The sequence below is a fragment of the Sturnira hondurensis genome, unplaced genomic scaffold (assembly GCF_014824575.4).
Source record: "Sturnira hondurensis isolate 20B ecotype Veracruz unplaced genomic scaffold, ASM1482457v3 Scaffold0017418, whole genome shotgun sequence".
In the NCBI taxonomy this organism is placed as follows: domain Eukaryota; kingdom Metazoa; phylum Chordata; class Mammalia; order Chiroptera; family Phyllostomidae; genus Sturnira; species Sturnira hondurensis.
Genome location: NW_028090049.1, coordinates 494645 through 520244, shown reverse-complemented (window position 1 = coordinate 520244; position 25600 = coordinate 494645). Strand labels below are relative to the sequence as shown.

At 39.6% G+C, this 25600-nt stretch overlaps 1 protein-coding gene across 1 annotated transcript in view; it reads right to left on the bottom strand.

Moving 5' to 3' along the window:
- Positions 1-25600, bottom strand: part of LOC119002114 (carcinoembryonic antigen-related cell adhesion molecule 21-like) — a 65496-nt gene that overhangs the window by 30182 nt on the left and 9714 nt on the right. Inside the window, exon 3 of the mRNA XM_037067791.1 lies at positions 1655-1969. Within this exon, the coding sequence (XP_036923686.1) occupies positions 1655-1969 (315 nt within the window). The remainder of the gene's footprint in view (positions 1-1654; positions 1970-25600) is intronic.

The window sequence follows — 25600 nt, the reverse complement described above, 5'->3', positions numbered from 1 at the left end:
ATTCTGGTGCCAGTGAGCAATTTGCGTTAGGTGGCCATGAGATAGAAATTTGGAAAAAACTTAAAATTCTTCTGTATATGAAAATTATTATTAATAGCCCAGGGCCCAAGAGCTATTGCAAAAAAGAACTATTTTATTAGAGAAATGAAAAGGATCTGAGATGATGGTCTTAGTTCCTGGAGGCACAGAAAGCTTGACCCCTATGGTGAGCATTCCAAGGTCTCCGAATCCAGGTTCCAGCTCTGAAGAAAGTTTGGATCATTCATTCTCTCCTTCAATCACCATTTACTTCTTCCTAATATATCAAAAGCAACTGAGTATTGGTTACATGTTGGTCCTAAGCTGGTTTCAGGGGTAGAGTGGGGATTGAGAAGGCACAGCCCCTTCCTTTATATCTGGTGGGCATGACTGCACCACAACAGGAATCAAATAAGTGATGTCAAGTCCAGTGCAGGGAGGTGTGGCTGGACCACCTGAGGGGGAGGCCTGGGTAATCTACACAGTGACTCTGACTGTAACTGCAGGTAATTAGATTCTGGAGTAAAATAGATTGTTTCTCCATTTTGCTCACTCCACAAAACAAAGTGTATTCCTATGACCCGAGGAGGCCTAGAGAAAAAGTATCTGAAACAATTCATTGGTTTAGGAACCCAAAGAGCCCCTCATATGGTCCCCAAGGTACAGAAATCAAGTCTATGACTACAAACAGCACTCAAGTGACTCTGATCAGCTGCTCATGGATTGTGTGACTGTTTTACTGACAGTACCTTCCTGTTTCTCATTTTATTCTCAATGAATATTTGGCTGCCAGGTTGTAATCACAGTAACTGTAAAATATTTAGAGGATCTAACCTAAATCTTGAAATAAGAGAGCTGCTCAAATGAGGCACCTCTTACTGATCAACTCCATGAGAGAATCCCCTGGGCTGATCCCTGGTGAATGACCTTCCAGGAACATATTTTTTCTCAGTTTCTTTCTGGAGATGCTGACCTTTTTCTAAACCTTCCTGAGTCCCCCAGGATAGTCAGCTAATATCCAGAGACATTGTCTGACTGTGCTTTCCACACACAGACTCAGGTGACACCAAACTCCATTTCTGCCAAGATGTGCCTCTTGGGCCTGAGCCAGGACTGGTCACTGCCTCAGGAGCCTTGTGACTCAGAGTCCCATTAAACTGTTACACACTCAGCCCTTTCAAGGATGCCAAACCTAACCTAGAACAAGGATGCCTAGTATTCCTAGAGTCAAGATCCCTGGAGCAGTGTTCTGGGAAGAGGTCACTGAGCTGAGCTCTGTACAAATATCAAGCGGCCTCTCAGACCATGTTCTGACCTAGTATAGCAGGGTCAGCCTCAGGTCAAGATCATAAGAACATGCTCAGGGGGATGAACTGAGACTGGTTTCCCTCTGCTGAGTTACTCTCATCAGACTGATCCCACTCTCTGCACTGACTGTCTGCAGGGTTGCAGGTTGGGAAGAGAACTGAGGTCTTAGGAAGTTTGTCTACACTCTGTGTATCCTGCAATAGATGCCAAAATCCAGCCTGAAACAAAATGCAGAGAGAAATGGAGGCAGAGTCCAGAACTGTCAGTTCTGTGTTTGAAGTAGAATTCACCCCACCCAATACCTAGAGGTCAGAAAGCAATCACTCACGGAATACTCTGAGCAGTCCATATCCTATTAATAGTTTGGAATTTTCTCGTTCCACTGCTATGGTGTAGGTTCCTGTGTCTTGCATGGCGACCTTCTTTAACAGCAAAGAACCATCACTGTTTAGTATCATTTGTCCTCTTTTGGGAACTCTTACATTGAAGTTTGGCGTTTGTGCCAAAAATGCAATTATATGATCTTTTGCCGGAACTTTCCCTCTGTACCATGCAAGGCGTGTTACATCAGGAGGCATGTTGAGGATACGTAAATGTACATCCTCCCCTTCGGCAGCATTTTTCACCCATATATTCTCCTGGGCTGTGGTGGGAAAGCTCCAGAAGTTTAAGAGTGAGACTAGAAAATAGAAAAAAGAAATTGATCGATATTTGTATCTTTGTATTGGGTTGGAAAGATGGGGCCCTAAATCCTGAGCAGGTCTCTTTATCTCTCAGCCTTGGTCTGCATAAGAGTGTGTGTCTCCCATGGTCAAGGTCAACGGTATGGTCCCCATTACTTCTGAAAGTACTTCTAGCACCCCTGAAACTGTTACTTTTTCTGTTTCAAGCACTTTTCTCTAGGTGTTTGTTATACTCACCCCTTCACTATACTTAGACCCCTTCTGACACTGAGGAATATTTTTGAAAGACACTCACTGACATCTTTTCTAAAGATGCTCTGCCTTTACTTTCTGACCTTTCCTCCCGTTTTTTTTTTTCATGGCCGTTGTGGGTATCTGACCTGACATTTGGACCTTTTCTTGTCCCTCTCTTCTCCACAGAGCGTGGGCTTGATGAGAGCAGGGCTTCTCTGACCTAATACTTTCAGTAACTCCCACCATCTAGAAATACATGGGGTTGAATGAATGAGTTTTCCTAGGGTCCTCTAAACCATGGGATGAATTTACCCATTTCTGGGGTTTGTGGTAAAGACAATGCCTAGTGCCCCTGGATGATTTTTTTCTGCTCTTTCCTGACATAAATCATTGTTGTTTTTACCAGTTTTCATAATTCAATACTCAGTGATGAATAACAGGAAATAAATAGTAACCCAGGTTTTCCTGCCTCCCACCAATTCCAGATTATGAGATTTTCCTCTTGCTGAGCCCCATCCCCATCCTACTCTTTCCTGTTGTCCTTTACACTCAGGTCCAGACAGAAAGACTTCCCTCTTTTCTCAGAGCACTGGTCTCTGCAGCAGACCCCAGCCAGTCTCTGAGTCAGATCCTTAGTCTACCCCAAGGAATTGTCTCGTACTCACCAACCAGCAGGAGCCCTTCCCAGTGAACACGTCCCCTGTGGGTAGAGACTGAAAGGGACCTCATGGTTTCTGCTGCCTCCTCTGTGGCTTCGTCTTTCAGAAAAGCCTAAGGTTCTGTAAGGGTTACAGGCACCTCTGTCCAGAATGGTGCAGTCTGCTGTGTGTCCTACCTGTGCGCTGAGCTTTATTCTGGGACATGTTTACTATTCTTGTCATGTGGGCTGGGGGCGGGGTTTGCACATAGGACCCTCCAAAGCCCTGCCTTCAGTTTTTTCCACCTTTGTCCCTTTTGACCAGTGCTGAGAGCCCATATTCTGCCCACTTGAGAACTCCTGAAGCTTCTCAAAACCACACAGACACTCACAAGCACACATGCATATAAACACACACACACACACACACACACACGCCCTCATGCTGTGTTAGGAAAAGCACAAGTCTCAGGTGTCTGGCCTTCAGGGTTCTCACACAGCTTCCTGTCAGGTGCCCAGTAGTCTTCCCCACAACCTTTCTCTTTCACATTTGACTTTTCAGAGCAGGTGTTCTTGAGCTAAGTCAGAATAACCTAAAAAAGGGATATCACCCCTGCTGTGCATTGGCTCACCTGTGAGACATTGAAAACATTGCAATGCCCAGGTGACACCTTAAAAATGCAGCTTCAGCCATTGTGCAGCTAATTTGGCTATCCAATGAAAATGAGGTCCCTTCATGGGAGGGTAGAATCACTTCTATTGCTCTCCTATGCAGAGGGGATGTCTTCAGATTCCATTAAACTGCCAATTCTGACTGGGCTGCAGTGGGTCAGAGACTCTGCATTTAACAAACTCTCAGGAGAGGTTGTGCCTACTGACCTGTAGTGTGCACTTGCATTTGTAAGGCTGATGGGGCATATACATCCCTGAAAGGGTGACCCACTTGTGCCAGCATTGGACCCTTCTTAGTCTTGGTCTTTGCTCTGTCAGCACCACACAGAGAGCCTCTGGCATTCTGGAATTATCTGTAATATTTCTGTTTGTGACACAGAACCCAGCTGGGCCCCGGGTCCTCCCCATGTTCTCAAATGCTCTGAGAAGGTTTTATTTCCTCCCAGCAGGAAAGTCACAGAGATGAATCTGGCAGTGAAAAGGGTCAGCCTTGTGAAAATTTCAGTGGGGATCCTTCTTCTGTCTCAGGCTGTCACTACACTGGATTCTGCTTCTAGGGACAAAGACTTAGAACAAGAACTCTCAGTAGGATGTGAATATTTTGAATGTGAAGTGGGAGATGTCCTGAGTGTCCCAGGAAGAAAGGCCTTTGGTGAAAGGTCAGGTGCCTGTGCACTTCCTGGGTCTCAGGAATCAGCTTAATGTAGACCACCCTCCCCACTCGTGTTTGTATGGCCTGTTTTTGTGCTCTCTGGCTGTTGGGACAATGTCTGAGTTCTGCCTGGGTGGCTTTCTTGTGGTCACCAATCTTTCAATGAATGATGCCAGACATTGTGTAGAGAGCAGCACAGAAACCTTTGAGGGAGAAGGTGCTCCTAGGCCTTGTCAAAAGAAAAAAGTCCAAACCTTTAGAGCAATTTAATGAGATTACCTGAGACATAATGATCACATGGACTGGGCATGTAGGACTCGAATCCCGTGAAGAAAGAAAGTTTTGTGGTGTATTTTATACATTATAATCAAAGTAGAATTTGGAAAAAGTTGCATAAACTCCCTTAGTAGGTGAGAGAAAAGATAGAAGGAAAATCTATAGAATTGGAAAAATGGCAAAATAGAGAAACATGTATTTTTTATGTTTGTGGGCACAGGGAAATTCACATTTACAGGACACAGAGAAGGTGTGCAGGGGACCAGATAACGTAAAGGATGTTATGTAAAAGAATGAAAAGTCATTGCTGATTCCTATAAGGTCAGGGTATTCATGCTCCTTCCACATTTGTCAGTAACTCTTCCAGGGGTTGAGGATCCAGAGTTTCTGTCACATCGGGTGTCTGTGAGAGCAGGAAGAACACAGACCCTGGGTGAAGAGACAACTCACAAGGTGGGTCTCTGGAGTGCTGTGAATTTAAGGGGAATAAAATGGAGTCCAACCCCCACTGTTAGGAGGGTTCTGTTCTTTCTTTAGACTGTATGAGAAGCCTGAACCTAGGATGTCCCCAAATAGGCAATGCCCTCCTGTCATACTGATACCAATGCCTTTGCGTCTATGGAAAAATAATTTGACTGCAAGAGTCACACAGAGTGACAGCCTTCCATTGTGTGCTTCCCCTTATCAATTTAAGGAGCAATTACAGAGCTTCTGTGATGTGTCAGGCTCTTGGCTGGGCCCTGGAAACTCCAAGGAGAATAAAACATGTGTGGGCCTTGTGCTTTTCAGGTTTGCCTTGTAACAGAGACAGGGTCTCAGGAAAATTATGGCTCTAGAAGATTAATTATATTTCAGTGAAGGATCGTGAAAGAAAACTTTGGATGCACACAAAGCATGTACTTGAATCTTAGCTGGTTTGGGGATCATAAAGAGAATTTTGACAAAAGTGACCTCTTTGCTTCCACCTGAAGAATTTGTGGCCATTTTACCCTTGAGGAACAGAAGCTGTTAAGAATAAAACAGCTGCCTGCAGAGGTCTCACCTTTGGTGGGCTGATATTTGGCTAGATGGAGGAGTGGACAGTGTCTGCACCCCTGGATGAGGAGCTTGAAGAGTTAGGAAGAATGTGTAATGATTGATATTTTTGAGGTTGGGCTCTGCTGGGCTGTGGGTGCTGCTCTGTTGGGGTCAGCCATGCCCCAGAAAGTATCCAGCCTGCAGAATAATTCTGCCACAGCCTGGTGGACAAGCAGAAAAGTGGGCAAGAAGATGTCATATTACAGTTAGTTTTTTTTATTTTGTACTTTCTTTTAAATTATGCTTTAGACAATATTTCACAGGTGTATATATAATTTTAATATATTTTTGAATTTTAGTTGAATATAATTAGCTTAGCATATTGAAAGCATCCAATGTATGATATCTTTCCTGACGCATGCACCAGACAATTTGTTAAAATTAAAGTAAAGACCATTTCCCTTATTATTAATGTCTTTTTATGCCCTCTTGTGATCTCTTAATTCTCCATCTCTCCACCTCCTTTTTTATTGTTAATACAACTCTCATCAGATTCTTTTATTATAAATTCATATACATTTTCAGGATTTTCCAAATTTTTTATGATAAAGTGTGTTATTTTAGGCCAAGGTTGGCTTTTCTACTCAACAAGATTTTTTCAACATAGCTCTTTCTTTTTAAACTTTAGTTATCTGTCATTATAAGGATGCATTCATTTTGTTTTTCTATTCACCCTTTATGGACATTTGCATTGTTTCCAATTTTAGGCTCTTACAAGTTAACCTGCTATGAACAGGAATTCAGACAATTCTATAAGGCAAAGAATTAGTACTTGTAAAACAAATAAGTACCTAGAGAATTAGAAGTTTGAAGTTACCCCTGGAAGTCTGGTCTCAGGGTTGCAGGGCCACAGCCCTCCCAGAGGTACAGAATCACCTGCTTCTTCACATAAAGCTGTGTCTGCCACAGCCCACCCATCAGTCAACACAGTAACAGAAATAATGGATCTATCTCAGTTCCAGCTTCTAAATTATGAACCAGTGCACCTCAGAAACTGCATTTAATTAACATCTGGATTCTCAACCACTAGGCATATGGGAAAGGTAGTGTTTAAGTTTTAGTCCCTCTGATATAAAAGGAAACTCAATAAAATGACAGATATATGCCAAGTGCCACATGACATTTACGAGCCAACCTGCAGGCTGTGTGTGACTCTGGGTGAGTGACCCCACCTTGACAAGTGTCACTTCCCTCATGTGATGTCATAAAAATATGTTTTGTGATCTTTCTTGGATTTTGGAAAAGAACATCTAAAACTCCTGGAATTTTGTAAGTGATGTGCGTGGTAAGTGTACTTTTGTTGTGATGACGCAACTCCAGCCAGGCCTCTGGATAGTTGTAGAGTGAGAAAGACCAAGTTGTGATAAGAAGTTTGGAATTTTCAGCTGTGAACTTAAGAAATTTTTCAACCTGAAAAGAATTTTTAATAGTATTTTTGAGCCAAATATGATGATACTTGAGGGAAGCAAAATCACAATGGACTGAGCAAATGTTCTGAAGAATGAAAATTTGCCCCTTACACAGTACTTTGAAAGCCTGGGGCCTAAAGGGTTATATGAAATCCATTGATAATAGATTAGAGATGTTGAAGAAAGAAAAGTGCAGGAAACTCTGAGATTGTTAAAGACTAAAAGAGACATGCTAGAGCATGTCTCTATTGTGAATAGACACAATTTTGAAGTTGGTTGATACAGGAACGTGAGCAGTTAACAATGAACACAATAGCGATACTAATGAGAAGGTATGTTGTCTCTGCTATGGTGCAGTGAGGTGTCCAAAAAACAGAAAATTATCCTGACATTTTAAAGGTATGTTATGTTAGAGGCAAAAAGACAATGAACACTTTCAGTTGGGGTCAAGATTGACCTTTGTCATGAAAGATACCAGCCTAGGACATGGCTCCCCACCATGGCTCACTTTGATTAAGAGATTTAATTTCAGACCATCCTCTGTGGTTACTGAAGTTTATGTGTTTTACATCCCACCATGCAGGCTTTCCCTGACCTAGTCAGGTTTAGGATGTGACCCCTTTTTTGTCCACACTGCTTTGGTTGTAAATCAGCCTAAACAATGCATTGGTGACTGAACTTCTGGTTAGTCTACATTGTCTCGAGTGCTAGAAAGAGAGTTTTAGAAAGTCTTACTGTCAGTGTTTGTCTTGCTGAATGACAAACCATCAGTGATGCAGCAAGACCTTAACCTTGGATGGAAGTAAAGGCCAAATTATCTCAAAAGAGAAAATCAGGTAAATGGAAGCAGTAAGTTCTACAGGCCTTTATTAAACAAACACTCTGGATCATTTCTAACCTGTAAGCTATCATGATCCAAGTTTTTCTGTCTAATTTCTCTTTATTTTGCACCTTGTATAACATTTATTTATAGTTTGAGGGCACACTATAAACAGAAGCACTTTTAACAATCTGACCGTGTGATTGGTTCTTATTTACTGTGGCCCATCTATTGTTAATTATTAATTAGTTAATGTAAATCTGATCTCTGCTAGTTTTAGACTTAGAAGCTGTAACCTTAAGGCTCATTTGGGGGACCAGGTTGTGAGACATATTTGCATTCTCAGGAGGGTGGCATTTGAGTAGAATTCAATTACCATATTTTCAGTGGATGTGAAGAAAGTGGGAAATGTATATGGGCCTAGTTGAATGATTTTCCAGTGTCATATTTGAACAGACAGAAAATTTGCTACAGACCTTATGAGCTACAGGAAGAGGCTTCCAGTAATATTGTTTACTTACTGGAATCATAGTGTTAGTTCATTTACTTGTTAAAAATTTCTGAGTACCTTCAGGTAAGACTGGTTTCTGTTTGACACCAAGTATGTTTGTCTACTGCCAAGCTGCACCATTAGCGGTCAGACCCCCTTTTCTTTTCTGCAGCGGTCCACTAGAACTGTAGAAGAGAGTCTTTCATTGATTTAATAGGAATCAACAAGCATTCTCAAGTCAAAATAATTTGGCTGTTTAATACTGCCTACCTAACTAACTGTACCATCAGATGAATGAATTCCATTCCCTTTCATGGTAGCAGTTTTGGAAGTCTTCAAATTCTGATAATTGCCAATTGTTTCAATATCTGTATAACATCTAGTAATTGTGCAACCTGTTTTCTATCTTTAATCCAGGTCCCGGAGTAAATTCCGAAGGCTTTCTGCATCCACAACATGGAGAGTTTTGAGCTACACCAAGGGCATAGCTACTATTAGTGAAAATATGGAGTATTTGATCTTTTGAAAACTGACAAGTGAAAGTTAGAACAATTATTTCAGATTGTTGGGAGCTTCTTGCTTGGGTAAATAAAAACCTTTAGATGTGTCCATCATAGAAGTTATTGCCTACCCTATTTGGTGATATTACTGTTCATTGTTCACAGATTCGTATGTAAACCGCATTAAGTCAGCATCAGCAAGGAGTTTCCTGTGAACCATGCCTAGAAATAGAGATGGTCAGTGGGCAAAATGCAGCTATAGATATCTGTATTCTGCAAAGAAGGCAGCAAAACTTTCTGTGACAAGACTGTTACTTCAAGTTGAAAACAATAAGTGCAGAAAGTGAGAAACTTACAGAAGTGTTGAAAATCATGGGAATTCATGGAGATTTAAAAGAATGAAAACATAAAAAATGGAGAGCTCATAGCTATCTTTTCTGTTTGCTTGCATAACATGTCTAAAACAGAAATGACTGTCATGCAGGGAGGGAGGTCTTTCGCTTCTGAGTCTAATTGCTGATGATAATATCGCATAGGTCAAAGGTAATGTCTATTTTTGAGTTAAATCTTCCTAAGTATTTTTGTATGAAGAGTTAGAAAGTTTTTATTTAATATGTGTCAGAATATGGGCTTTAGATAATAGTTTATATATTTTACATCTTGTTTTTTGGGAAGGGGGCAGGTGCCATGACTTTGGCATTAATAAAACATACAAAAACTGGAAACATTCTTAACTCTATTGTGACAATAGCAAGTAAAAACCAGCATCCTCTAAGTCTCTTCCTCTATTTTAAAAGAGGAAAAAATAAGTCTTTGAGTCTTTGGAGGCTAATATCCGTCTTTAGATATGAGATGTCAATCTATTTTATTTGAGGTAAACAAAATGGAAGCTTGTCCTTTGAGACCTAATCTTTTCTTCTAGCTGTTCTGAAAAGTAAATCATGTTCTTTTTAAGTCTAGTAATATCCTGGAGCATAAAAGTAAATCAAATCTTAATCTCTTGGAGAAATAGGCTGGGCTCTCTGTATCTACCTGGGACATTTTAGTCCAGGTAAACTGACAATCTTCCCAAGTGAAGGCAAAGAGATATTGACTATATTATTTTATACTGAAGCGCTGAACAGGCACTACATAAATTTATTACTGAAAAATGTTCAGATTCCACAGATGTGGATGACAGTGTCCACAGATAAAGGATGTAGTTTGGAATCACAGAATTGTTGTGGACCACTCTGCCTGGTTCTAGGAATTGTAACTCGACCCTCTGTGGCTAAGGATGAGTGAAGACCTCTGGAATGTGAGCCATAGGAGACAAAGCTTTTCTCTGGTAGCAAAGGCTGCCTCAATTTCCTCTCCTGGCCCCCAAAGCTTGGTCATAAGTCAATGACAGGTAAGACCCCTCACAGCAGGGAGCAACCTAAGCCAGACTCAGTCACTTGGGAGGCCTTCATGGCAGGACTCAGGGGGCTGCAACAAAGAGCAATGGACCCTCGTCCCCTGGCTTTGACATAGGCTGAGTCCCCATGTTCTCTGAGAGAAGCGCTTCCTGGCTCTAATCCCCTTAAGCCTGAATACCTGTTGGGGAGAGGTGCATATCCTTGCCTTGCTAGAGCATGTCCTGGGGAAAAAATTGGCATCACAAAGACTTCCTGATAAGCCTGTGAAATCTGCTCTGCTAAGAGTGCTTTCACTCATATGTTAAGGGTTCAAGCAGGAAACCCTAAAACTCTTTTCCTGACTCATTGTAAGGCCTCAGATTTCTTTAAAATGTTATCTACTGTCTGATCCTTGCCACCATGTATTCCTGTGTATTAGAACCCAATAAAAGCCCTGGAGGAGGAAGCTCAAGCCTTTTTTCTCCTCAGAGAAACTGGCCACTGCTGGTATTTTTCCCCTGAGAAACTGGCCACCAGCCCATGGCCTTTTCCCAGCAGGGAAAATGGCCGTCCCTCATCCCCAAGCAGAACACATCACATCTCCATCATATTTACTCTCCATCTGTGGCACCCGGGGGAACTAGTGAGGAAGTAGCCCCCACATCCTTGCCTTTTATGACTTGGAATACTTCTTCCCAGCCTCTTCTTGCCTGTAAGGTCTCTTTTGAGAAATCAACTGACAGTCTGCTGGGAACTCCTTTGTAGGTGACTATCCCCTTATCTCTTGCTGCCTCTAGAATTCTCTCCTTCATTTTAATCTTGGCTAATGTAATTATAATGTGCCTTGGTGTGTTCCTTCTTGGGTCCAACTTCTTTGGGACTCTCTGAGCTTCCTGGACTTCCTGGAAGTCTCTTTCCTTTGCCAGATTGGGGAAGTTCTCCTTTATTATTTGTTCAAATAAGTTTTCCACATGTTGCTCTTCTTCTTCCACTTCCGGTATCCTTATAATTTGGATTTTGGAACGTTTAAAGATGTCCTGGTGATTCCTAAGCCTCTCCTCATGTTTTTGAATTGCTGTTTCTTTCTTTTCTGTTTGGTTGTTTCTTTCTTCCTTCTGGTCCACTCCATTGATTTGAGTCCCAGGTTTCTTTCCATCACTATTGGTTCACTGTGCACTTCCCTTCATTTCACTTAGTGTATCCTTCATTTTTTCATCGAATTTGTGACCAAAATGAACCAGTTCTGTGAGCATCCTGATCACCATTATTTTGAACTGCAAATCAGATAGGTTAGCTATCCCTTGGTCGTTTAGAAGTATTGGCTCTGAGGCTTTGATTTGTTCTTCTGATTGAGTCATTTTTGGTCAGGTCATGACTGTTACATATGAGGGGCAGAGCCTTAGGTACTCTCCAGGGTGGGCCAACCTAGTTGCTGGGTTGTGATGCTGTGTGTGGGGGCGGGGTCAGAGAGTGAGCAATGGCACTTGTTCCACTCACTCTCGGATTTCAGTCCCCTCCGCCACTTCCCACAAACCCGCACCTTTTCAATTGGTGCTCTTAAGCTCTATTTTTCATCCTGGGGCCCTGGGTTGCTGGTCTGGACTTCCAGCCAAGATGGAGACGTAGGTGGAAATACTGTGTACCTCTTCGCACAACCTAAATTAAGGACAAGAGAGATTTAGAAACAAAGACACAACCAGGACAGACAAAAAACTTTTTAAGTTTTATATATCCTCTACTTAAGGGAACAGACTTCTCTACAGGAATTTCCCAGTGAACCTTATTTGGTGAATCTGTGGCTTCACTCCCAGGAACCCATAGGTGCATTCACTGGACGAGGTCAGAATAGCCATGATCTTGTATCCCAACAGTTCAATTAGAATTTTTTGCAGAGCTGTCAGAGTCCTAAAGAAAATCTTTGAAATTTTTAGGTAGATTTTTATATTCTTTTTAAAAAGATTTTACTTATTTATCCTTAGAGGGAAAGGGAAGGAGAGAAGGAGAGAAATATCAATGTATGGTTGCCTCTCTGAGTCCCCTGCTGGGAACTGACCTGCAACCCAGGCATGTGCCCTGACTGGGAATTGAACCGCGATAGTGTGGTTCACAGGCCCGCACTCAGTCCACTGAGCTACACCAGCCAGGGCAGATTTTTATATTCTTTTTCAGTTTTAGAAATATATAGAAAACTTCACTGACCTCTGCACAAAACTAGGTTTTTGTTTTGTTTTGTTTTGTTTTGTTCTTGTTTTTTTCTGAAGGGAGTTGATAGAACTCCTGGATAATTTAGTCTAAATTTCTGTTGTCATTTTCTCTAAGACTATTACGTAAAGGAGATAAAAAAGGGATAAAATAAGAATGAAAGAAAACAATTCAAACTAAATAAAAAAGTAACTCAGCGGCAAAGAATACAGTGAAGGGACTATGGAAGGAGGAGGTATGTGGTGCTGGCACTCATTACCTATAGGAGCCTTCTTAAATTCAGAGACAGTCCCTAAAAGTTTTTATTATTTTTAAGGGATAATTTATCTGTGTTTGTCCTAGAAACTTCTAATTCCAATTAAAATATACTTGCCATTAATTTAGTTAAAATTTAGAGCCCTAAGTTTTTAAAAGTTTGAATGTCGAGATTAATTAGATGTCAAAAGATTTTTACTTTGGCCATCCTAAACTGACACCTCTTCTAATAAAATTTTTACATTTCTCTAAGCACTTGCAAATAAAGTCTTTTTATTTATTGTCTGTCTGCCGGGTAGTAATAAGGGAATTGGTGCTGAGAGATTTTAGCCTTGGAGGCTCGGTTTCCCACATCCATCTTACTATTCTTATTATCTTTGAAATCTAAATTATTTCTACCTTGGCATCATTCTTTGGGAGTTATTGGTTACTAGAGTCCAAAGGTCTTCCTGCTTTCAGATAACACAAAGTACTGTACCTGGTTATGAGACTGTATTGGAGTTGTTCATTTAAGAGCAGAAAACAGGTCTATCCACCTCATGTTTTGCAGGCAACATTCTTTTCTTACTTGTGAATGTATCTCTTGCAACCTGTTTTCCTGATAAGTTTCCACAATTTTACTTATAACTGCCAGGTGATTTCCTTTTACCTTTTATTCTTATATAAAATTAACTAAGTTTTTCTTTCTTTCTTTCTTTCTTTCTTTCTTTCTTTCTTTCTTTCTTTCATTCTTTCTTCTTCTTTGTAGACAGGGAAGTAATGGACAAAGAAAGGAAGCGAAATTTTGATGTAAAAGAGAAACATCAACCAGTTGGGTCTCCTCTGGAAACACAGGCATGTGCCCTGACCTCTAAACAAACCAGGAATATTTTTTGCTCTGTGGGACAACCAACTGAGCCACAACAGTCAGATTTTCATTTATTATTTAACTAGAGATCATGACAGTTAGCTATAGGAGCAAAAGTTATTTTCCCCTCACCTTTCAATTCCTCTATCTATTAAAGTAAGAATCAAATCGATAGAGGCAGATTAACAGGAGACAATGTACAGAGTCTATTTTATTAATGAATATCTGAAGTAAAGACATAGAGATCCAAAGAAGTATTGGTTGGTTAAGACATATGGTGTTCTGAAGACAAAGAAAAAAAAAGCATTGTGGTTTGAAGCTTCAGGACACACACACACACACACGCACGCACACACGCACACACACAGGCCATAGCATGGAGATTCCAAAGCAAATGAATAGTAAATAAGTATGGGTTTGGCATTTTAATGTGAATGTTCCTCCTTCAGCTGGTCCTCTTTCTGAATACTTCCTAGGCACTTAAGAGGAAAGTACTCACTATTCTTTTTCAGTCTTCTGTTTGCTAATAACAAGCACAGGCACATCTGGGGTTGGAACTATTCTTCCATTCACAGCCCAGCCACTACCCTCCAACTGTCTTAACAAATCTAACTGAAAGCTCAATCCCACTACACCTAGGCATTAATTAAAGTCACTATGTATTTAAATCATTATGAAACAAGATAAAATGCTGAAATTCTATTGTTAATCTAAATGTAGCAAATTTTGACTTCTTCTTACAGAAAATTTAAAAGTTACATTTGAACCTGCTAACAAAAATGTTTTGAGCTTTGGTGTTCATCTCTTCCCTATCATGAGGACCTTAATTCCTGAAAAATAACTCAATACATGTGTTGTGGTCTTATCCACAGCTCTTCAGGAAGAAATGGGAATCCTGTGACCCTGGTTTTTGTCTGAGTTTAGTGTTTATGCTATCATTATTTATTGCTTAATCAGATCAGTTGTATTTTCACATGTCCCTAATTTCAATTAGTCTATCTGAACGTATTGCTGCTGAAAGACTCCAGAACCATTTCTGTTGTTGAAAAATTGGGACCAGGCACTCTCCCAGAAGAACACCTGATCAGTTTCATTATCATTGAAATGCTCCTACATTTAACATAATTTAGTGCCTAATTGCCTACACCACAAATGCTCTTTGACTCTAGGTGCTCAGAATAAACCCAGAAACTGTAAATTCTTTTCACACTGGTCCAGCCATTTTTACCTGTCACCTGGATGGTGCACTTGTTTTATTACTGAACTCTCTCCTAACAACCCAGCAGCCTCACAAATCCTGGCTATTTTGGAGGCTGAAATATAATAATATTGTTCCTCTCACCTTCTAAATATTTTTGGCTTGCCTAACCATCAAAACAAAAGATACAGGTTAGCAGGAAGAAATAGTTTGTAACATGTGACCATAGATAATTCACATAAGCATAAACAGTGCTATGACTGTAAGGCAACATTGGGTATATAATTTTTTTTAAAAGAAGAGAAAAAGGAAAGTGGGCTCTTATATTTCAGGAGTCAAAGAGTGCATTACAGGTAATTGAGAAGAGTAGATTCTATATGGAAAGAGAATTTTCTGAGCAACTCAGAATCAATGGGACAGACTGGGTATCTAGTCAACAGTTGCCTTCCCAAAGTGGTCTCATGTACCACACAGAGCCAATTAGCCTAAAGAGAATTTTCCTTAAAAAACATTTCCTGTCTGAATTACTTTGCAGGAATGTAGGGGGTCAACAGTTTTTTTCTGCATTTTATTTTTTAATAAATAGCTCAAAATTAATACCCTAAAACCAAATTTTCAAGGTGACAAAATGTTGATTTCTTTAATAAACACAGATTACTCAAATATTTTTTTTTTGTCTTTCAACTTTCCAGTGGCTCCCCACTCCACTCAGAGTAAAGCCAAAGTTCTGGCTGATGGATTCTTCACTTCTGACTTCATCTACTCTCATCTTCTTTTTTGGAGGGGGGTTATTGTTGTTCAATTAACTGTCTCCATTTTAACCCCACCACATCCCCCCACCCCACCCATCCCTGCCACTCACCCTTGAACTTACCCTCTTTGGCTCTGTCCATGTATCCTTTATTCATGTTTCCAGATGGCTCTTCCCCTATTTTCCCAAGTTGTTGCTCAATACCCTCTCTTCTGGTTACTGTCAGTTTTTTCTTTATTTCAATGACTCTGGTTATATTTTTCTTGCTTGTTTGTTATGCTCACTAGGTTTCACTTATAGGTGAGATCATATTCTATTTGTCTTTCACTGCCTGTCTTATTTCACTTAGCTTAATGCACTCCAGTTTTATCCATGCTGTCATGAAAGGTAGAACCTCCCTTCTTTCAGCTGTGTAGTATTCCATTGTGTAAATGTTACTTTCTGATCTCTTTACTTCGGTAAGTTCACATACCTGTGCTGAGCCAACATATTTGAATTGAACAAAGAAAATCCTCCCAGGTGTGGCTTACTTTATTGTAACATACTACCATACATTATTGTTGTCACTGTTGTTTTTTATTATTGTGTGACTCTCCCATCGGCATGCCATGTTTATGAGGACTGAGATTTTATTTTATTTCTAGTGATGATAAGAGTTTTAGGGAAACTGTAAACCCATGGCTGGTGTACCCTGATAAATGAGTAAAAAATTACAAATATCATAATGTTTAAAAGGCTAAAATCTGTGGTATTATGACCTCTCACAGCTGGAATTCTGACCTAGATAAAGGATCAGTAAAAACTTTCTTTAAAGAAAAACATCTGATAGAGAATGAGCCCATGAACACCTAGAGCTCACGAGGGGCAAGAACAGAGGTCCATGAAGAGAACACAGCATGCGCAAAGGGCAAGAGGTAAGAAATTTGAATAAAGTAAATAAATTTTACTGATTCATGTTTGTAATTGAATGAGATAATACGCCTCAGGTACACAGTACTTAGTCAGTACTAAAAAATTGCCACAGTTCTCATTATTGCACTTTTGTCTGCCCTCTTGGAAACAGCAGTAATAGAAAAAAATACACTATTCTTCTGACCACACAAACAATTCATAATATTAAGCTGATATAGAAGTGACGGGTAATAACCCACATATATGCAAGGCTTACAGTCTGATGAGTGTTGGCATGCACACATGTTCCATGTGTTTTCATTTCATCCTAAGCTTTTCATGTGCCTTTGTAATCCCTTCCTCTCACCACCCAACCTCCAGAATTTTTAGGAAATTAATTTTTTTCTTTCTTTCTTGGGAGATTCATTTGCTTTTTTCTGAAATTTTATATAAATAAAATAAGGTAGTATGTTCTCTTTCTAATGTGGCTTTTTAATTCAGCATAATTATTATATGAGGTAAAATTTACATGATAAAAAGTGAAAAGGTCGGTGGCATTCAGTTTAAACACACTGTTGTGCAGCCAACATGTCTACCTGGTACTAAAATGATTTAATCACTTTTATGAAACACTGTGCCCATTGAAAGACTGCTCCCCATCAGCCCATACCCTAAATTGTGGAAAGTACCAATATTAATTTTATCTTCTCCTCCACCTCATTTTCTGCCCCATACACCCTGTCTATTGACCCCTGCCAGCTGATGCTTCCACTTGTTTTAATGTCAGGAAACTAATGTGAGTCTTCAAAACATTACTCTTCCTCCCCTCCCTGTGTCTTACCCTCATGCCCATCCTAGTGTGGAAGAAAGGCACCCCCACTGCACCCAACAAGCTCGAATGGCCCCTCGTGCAACAGGGAGGTCAGATCCTCAATCATATTATTCAGCTTCATTCTGAGATGCAAAATCAAACTATTCCCAGCGGCACTGTTATGTCCCCTTGAAACCATAGAATGCTTAACACACTGACACCTCTCAGGCTTCATAATTTCTCATCTGACACTCATCCCTCCATGACATCCCTCTGTATTCACCTCTGCTTACACACAGTCCACCTCTGGACAGGTTCCCAAGATTCTCAGTCCAACACACCAGAGCTACAGGGAGCAGAAAATGAGTAGAACCAGAAAAGATATTTATTTCCCATTTCTAATTCTTGATGCAGGGTCTTTAAGGACAGGCATGTGGAATTTGTAAAAAGAACAACAACAAAAAAAAAAGAATGAGGGCAGTGATGTCAGCCCTGAGCTGCACATCAAAGAGGGCTTGAGCAAGGCTCATTCAGTACATGCCTGTGGGTGGCTGATGTAACACAGATCTGCATGTTTAGTAGATAGTTGAATTTCATGATAGGATGTCTTTTATAATTTCTGTGATTTTGTTTCCTGAAGGTGCAATGAAAAAGATGTGAAAATAGTACAGTGTTAATGGTTAGGGCATTGAAATGTGTCCTTTCATTATGGCACAGATTCATGGATTCTGAACCAAGCTTACTTGGGACAGCCTAGGGACCCAGAGGATCTGGGAAGTCTGGTCATCTCCAGCTTTAAACATCCAGTCAGAAGAGCGGCAAAATAATTGCAAACATTCTTTTTTTTTTTTTTTAATTAAGGAGGTAAGGAAAAAATTGAAGGATGTAAACATATGTTAAACTTTGACACTATGAGTCAAATGACATGATTAGTTAGTTACAGGGAGGTCATGTTAAAGAAAAACATTCATCAAACAAATTTAGAAATAAAAGTAAGACTTTATTAAAGTTTGTGCAATAGGGCAGTGTCCTGTGACCATTCAAGGCCTGACAAGTTCATAGTATTTGGATAGGTGGAAGAATATGGAGCTGTGGAGATGCTTGGCATGCCTTTATTCAAGGGTGGGGGATCCATGCATGCTGCAGGTCTGTGTCTCCCTGAATGTCTCTGCGTGGCACATTGCAAGTCACCTGTCCCCTTGTGTGGCAAATTTCATGGCCCCCAGGAGGGGGTCCCTACCTGCTTAAGTACTGAGAGCAAAAAAGGCTAGCTTCCAGCCAGAAAATTATATAACATGGCACTATTCTGTGAACATGAGCCCATTCCATGTTGTGGGGAACAGTGTATTGGACCCAATCTCAAAGCTATGGGAACATTACTTACCAGTCCCATTCCAGGTTATAGGAACACTACTTCCCTTAGATACCCAGACACCTGGGTGAGGAAGCTAGACTGCCTCCACTTATCCTACAGGCAGTGAGACAAACCTTAACAACCCAAATTCAAGTGCTGGGGAGATTTTAGAACAGAAGGAACCATGGGGATCTGTGTTTCCCAATTGACTTTAGACAAAGAATAGCCAAACTTTTCATAAAACATGAAAAGGTGGTCACTTTATGTTTTGGTTGTAAAGTTACTCAAGTAATGTAGGTTTCTACTTTCCTCAGAGACTGGCACACCAGGAAGATTAAAAATCAATGTAATGAGCCCAGTATTTCAAACAGATATTCTTTAGTTCTTAACACTGGCTAAAAGCTTTCAAAAACACTTAGGTATATTTCAAAAGACTGGATAAGGAATCAGCCATCACCAAATTACAATTATATTTGCAACAGAATGGTCTAAAAAATAGATGTCAGAGGCCTGTAGTCAGGATGAAATTGTCTAAAGGTCGCTGACTGTGAGGGAACTTTAACTCCTCTAGGTCATAACACAAATGCCTTCTTCACAGTGGAGGGACCCACAACTTAATCTCTCTCAGCCAAGAGCCATTTTGTATCTCCATCATTGCCTGATGTTTATAAACAAGTGTCAGTTCCTAACAATGTAGGCACAGGGGCAAAATAGCTGAGAGTTTTTGAACTGAGCCAGGATTGCATCTCCCAGGATGCTATACTTTTACATATCTCTGCAGTCACCTCTTTTTAAAATTCAACCATCATATAAAGCAAACAAGAATTGTCTTGATTCTACAAGATAGTGGCTGTAATTCACTTTGTTCTGATTAGTTACTGAAGTGAAGAGAAACTGGCATTCACCAGGTAGTTTGCTTTGATGCAGATTTTTCCATAGAATATAAGGATAAAAAGATATCTTGTTTTTTAATTTTTTAATGTAATGTCATTCAGTTATAGTTGTTCTACCTTTTTGCTTATTGCTCACCCCTATCCCATTTCCTCAACTCCCACAGTCAATCCCAACCATTGTCCTCGCCTATGAGTTCTCTATTTGTGTTCCTTTTCTTGCCCCTTCCCCTCTTTTCCCCATTTCCCCCTTCACTCCTGTCACTCTCAGTTTCTTCTTCATTTATAAATCTCTGTTTCTATATCACTCATTTGTTTTGTTGATTAGGTTTCACTTACATGTGAGATTACATGGTATTTGTCTTTCAGTACCTGGCTTATCTCACTTAGCATGATGTTCTCCAGCTCCATCTATGCTATCATGAAGGGTAGGAGCTCCTTCTTTCTTTCTGCCGTGTAGTATTCCATTGTATAAATGTACCATAGTTTTTTATCCACTCATTTATTGATGGGCACTTAGGCTGTTTCTAGCACTTTGCTATTGTAAATAATACTGCTATGAGCATTGAGGTGCAGAGGGTCGTTTGACTTGGTGATTCAGCATTCTTAGGGTCTAGGCCCAGTAGTGAGATCGCTGGGTCAAAAGGCAGTTCCATGTTTTAGTTTCCTGAGGAAATTTCATACTGTTTTCTACAATGGCTGCACCAGTCTGTGTTCCCACCAGCATTCCATAGGGTACTCTTTTCTTCACAACCTTGCCAGCACTTGTTGCTTGTTGGCTTATTAATGATGGCCATTCTGACAGGTGTAAAGTGGTATCTCATTGTGGGAGATACATCCCTGTTTTGTTCCTCATCTTAAGGTGAACACTTGTATTTTTTTCCTATTGAGTATGATGCTGGCAGTGACTTTGTCATATGCGGCCTTTATATGTTTAGTTATGTTCCTTTTGTTCTCACTTTGCTGAGAGTTTTTATAACAAATGCACATTGGATTTTATCAAAGGCTGTCTCTGCATGTATTGATAAGATCATGTGATTTTTGAACCTTCCCCTTCTTTATGTGGAGAATCACATTTTTTATTTGTGAATGTTGTACCAACCTTGCACTCCTGAAATCAATCCCACTTGATCATGGTGTATGATCTTTTTGATGCATTGCTGTATTTACTTTGCTAATATTTTATTGATGCTTTTAGCATTGATGTTCCTCAGAGATATTGGCCTATAATTCTCTTTCCTTGTAGTGTCTTTATATGGTTTTAGAATTAGAATAGTCTTGGCCTTGTAAAATGAGTTCAAGAACCTGCCCACATCTTGAATTTTATGATATTATTTGAGAAGGAGAGGTATTCATTTTTGTTATGTTTGGAAGAAATGGCCTGTGAAGCCATCTGGTCCAGAGCATTTGATTGTTGGGAGTTCATTTTATTACTGATTCAATTTCAGTAAGTGTAAACTGTCTACTCAGATGATCTGATTCTTCCTGATTTATCTTTGAAAGACTGTATGCTTCTAGAAATTTATCCATTATCTAAATTGTCCAATTTGTTGTCATATAAATGTTCATAATATTTTCTTAGAATTTTTGTATTTCTTAGGTGTCAATTGTTATTTCTACAACTTCATTTCTGATTTTATTAATTTGTGACCTTTCACTTTTTTATGAGTCTTTTAACAATTCTGTCATTCTTGTTCATCTTTTCCAATAACCAGCTCTCAGATTCATTGTTCTCTTTTATCATTTATTAGACACTATTTCATTAATTTATGCTCTGATTTTTATTATTCCCTTCCTTCTACTCACTTTGCACTTTGTCTGTTGTTCTTTTCCAATTTCCTTTAAGTGTGAAGTGATATTGTTTATTTGAGATTTTTCTTGCTTTTCTGAGATAGGCCTGTATGCTATAACTTTCAGTCTTAGGATTGCTTTCCCATTGTCCCAGAGACTTTGTGTTATTGGTTCCTGATTTATATGTGTATCAAGGTATCTTTTGATTTCTTCCTTGATCTTGTTGTTGACCAATACCTTGTTTAGTAACATGTTATTTAGATTCCATATCTTCCTGTTTTTCACTGTTCTCCTTGTGATCAATTTCTAGTTTCAAAGCACCGTGGTCCAAGAAAATTCTTGATATGATTTGCATAATCTCAAATTTGTTGAGCCTTGTTTTGTGTCCTTGGATGTCATCTATCCTAGAAAACATTCCCCATGCAATTGAAAAGTATGTCTATTTTGTAGCTTTGGGGTGAAATGCTCTGAAAATATAAATTAAAGCCATTTGACCCTGTGTGTCATTTAAGGCCACTCTCCCTTTCTTCATTTTCTTCCTGGAAGTTCAATCTATCCATGTCAATCGGGTGTTAAAATCAATGACTATGACTGTATTTCTGTTAATGATATTTGCTTTACATTTTTAGGTGCTCCTATGTTGGGTGCAATAATGGTTCCTAGAGTTATATCTTCTTATTCTCTTTATCATTATACGGTGTCCTTCTCTGTCTCTTACTATAGCCTTTGTTTAAACTTTAAGGTGCCCAAACTTCTGTCACCTCTGTGCCACACTGGAAGAAGAGTTGTCTTGGGCACACGTAAAACACATTACAACACATAATCACAAAATAATCTCATAATATTAAAAGTAAATTTATGACTTTGTTTTGGGCTCTGTTCACAGCTAACCAGGGCAACATGCGACCCATGGGCTAAAGTCTGGTTTTTGTTATATAAGTACTGCTACCATAACTTTGTTTTCCTTTCTATTTGCATGAAATCTTTTCCCAACCCTTTACATTAGTCTCTGTTTATCTTTTGATCTGAGATGAGTCTCTTGGAGGCATTTTATGTATGGGTCTTGTTTTCTTATCCATTTAGCTACCTTATATCTTTTTGTGGGAGCATTTAAGCCATTTAGATTTAAGGTGACTATTTATGGATACATATGAAGTGCCATTTTATTGTTAGACTCTTTTCCTCTGATTTTATATTCTTTCCTCCTCCTCCTTCTTATTCTTCTCCTTCTACTTCTGAAAACAAGCCCCTTAACTTTTGCTGCAGAACTGGTTTGGTATACAGAACTGGTCTGCCTGGCAATGGCAAATATAGCCCAGCCCTATCAGAAAACTGGCAAGCATGAGTTGGCACATGGGAGAAAAACCCATGGATGAGCTTTTCTGTGGTAAACCAAGACTGCGTTATACCTAGGCTGCTTTGAGGTTTGCTCTTGCTAAAACTTCCTCACCTTGAGTTGAAGCAGAAAAATGTTTACTGCATAAAATATTTTAAAAGCCCTGGCTGGTGTGGCTCAGTGGATTGAGCACAGGCCTAGGAACTAAAGGGTTGCCAGTTCAGTTCCCAGTCAGGTTGCATGCTTGGGTTGCAGGCCTAGTCCCCAGTGAGAGGAAATGACACATTGATGTTTCTCTCATTCTCTTTCTCCTTCCTTTCCCCTCTAACAAAACATAAATAAATAAAATCTTAAGGAAAAGTATTAACTCAATAACAATAGTAATGAGAAGATATGTCATCCATGGTCTCTGCTTTGGTGCAGAGAAGAATCTGACAAAAATAAAATTACCCTGACATTTTATGGCAAAGGAAAAAGACAATAAACACCCTCAGTTAAGGTAAAGATTGACCTTTGTCAGGAAAGATACCAGCCTAGGACTTGACTGCCCACCATGACTTACTTTGGGTTGAGTTTTAATTTCAGACCATCCTCTGTGGTTACTTATATTTATGTGTTGTATGTCTCACAATGCAGACCTTCCCTGAGTTTGTGGTGTTTAGTATGTGGCCCCTTTTTATGTCTGCACTGCTTTGATTATGAATCAACCTAAATAATGCATTGGTGACTAATGTTTTGGTTAGACAATATTGTCTCAAGTGCTAGGAAGGAAATCTTAGGAAGCCTTGGTGGCAGCATTTGTCTTGCTGAGTGATAAACCATTGGTGATGCAGCAAGACCTTAATCTCTGATGGAAGTCAAAGGTTCTGAAAAGAGAAAAGCAGGTAAATGGGAGGTAGTCGACCCACAGGTCTTTATTAGAAAAACACTCTGAATCATTTTGAACTTATAAGTGTAGAAGAGTCTTCTGTGTGGCATGGGTCCAGCTCCCACTCAGAGATGAACAAGACCCATGCCCACGGATAGGTTCTCTCATGGGGAATCAGGCCTGCACTGTGCCTAGGCTTGCTTTTACTAAAACTCCCTCACCCTGAATTATAGTAAACATTTACTGCAATGTAACTTCCTAAAATCCACACTAAACCTTCCAAGGACCAGTGTAACCACTCCAACCAATTTTCCCTTTTCATTTGCAAATATCCCTCTTCTGTAATGTGATTAGTGGCACCATCTCCTTTGTTGTCTGTAAAAGATAACCACCTAAAGCAAACCTATGCATAGTAAATGAGAACCATAATGCATTGGGTGGAGAAATCCAATAAAGGCCTGTCATGGCAAAGGCCAAGGCTTCTGCTTCCTTTGAGAGAGAAGCCATGCTGTCCCTTTTCTTCCACCAGACTTGGTAGTCCGTGTGAGTGTCTCATTTCATGATAACTATGCTGACACTGCGGGATGGTATAAGGGGAAAAGAGCTTTCTGAGCTTGCTGCTGCCTGAAAGACTCCAGTCCCATTTCTATGGTTGAGAAATTAGGATCAGAATGTATCTCAGAGGGGTGCCTCCTCAGTTTCTATATAGATCAAGCACTTTTAACTTAACTTAATTTAGTTAATTATTTAAATTTAATTTAACTTAATTTAGTTACAAAAATGTATAGAGCATAAATGCCCACAAAAGGTCCTAATGTGACTTCTAAAGACTAATGGGTTTATAAGAGCCCCCAGCATTCATGGTAACTGTGTGGTATTGTCCTTTCTTGGTTATTAAGAAATATTCTGCAGAGGTGTCATTGAAGCATTTTTATTCTTCATTGCTTGTTCATTTGTAGATTTCGTAAATGTGTAATGAACACAACTGTAAACCTATCAGGCAGTGTCTGAGGCACTGGGGACACAATAGTGCCTGAAAGACACAAACTGGACTTGATTGCTGATGTCCAGGTATTTATTAGACAACAAATATTTAAAAGGCACTCAGGATGCCTTAAGATTTATAATGTCAGGCAAATCATTGACCTGAATGAGCTCCTATATAATTTTTCTTAATCTCTCTGTATTTTCACCATCCCTCACTTTTTTCTTACACCCCACATTAAATTCTTCAGAATATTCTTTGACTCAGTGCTCAGATCAAATACAGAAACTGACACTTTTACTACACACTGCTCCAACTGTCCTCACCTGTTACCTGGATGACTATACTTGTTTTCTTAACAAACTCGCTGCTTGCAACCCAGAAGCCTTACAAATTCTGGTTAATGATGAAGCTAAAAATAGTAATAGTGTCTCTCCCACCATTACATTTTTTTTGGATGGACTAATCATCAAATTAACAGTGACTGATTGGCAGAAGGAAATACAGTTTTTAATATATGGTCATGAAGAATTCACATGGCATAAAGATTCCCATGACAATGAGGCAACACTAGGCTATAAAACATTTGGGCAAAGAGAAAAAAGGGACAAAGAGAAAGAGTCTTATATTTCAGAAGCTAGAATGAGTGCTTCTCATGTCACTGAGAAGGGAAGACCCTACATGGCAAGAGAATTTCTTCTGGGAAACTCAGACTCAGTGGGACACATGAGGGACCTAGCCAACAAGTACTTCCTGAAGCCCTTTTATTTACCTTATGTAATGAGTTAGCCTAAAGTGAACATCCTGATTTTTCTCCTGAGATACATTTTCTATCTGGATCTCCTGGCAAGAATGTGGAAAGGGTCGACAGTTTTTTTCTGAGTTTGTTTCCTAATAAACACCTTAAAATAAATATTCTAACACCAAAATTTCAAGGTGGCAAAGTTTTGGTTTCCTTAAGTAGCCACAAATTAACCATATCTCTTTTTTTTTCTTTCAACCTTTCAGTGGCTCCCCACTTCACTCACAGTAAAGCCAAGGTTCTGACTTATGGTTTCTTTATTTCTAACTTCAACTGCTCTCATCATCTGATCTCTCTGATCCAATAAGTTCACATCCTTTTTGCTGAGCCAACAAATTGGAAACCTTCCCAAGTATGCCTTACTTTATTCTAACACACTATCATACATTATTGTTGTCACTGTTGTTTGAATTATTGTGTGACTCCCTCACTGTCAAGTCTGATCTATGAAGTCTGAGATTGTGTCT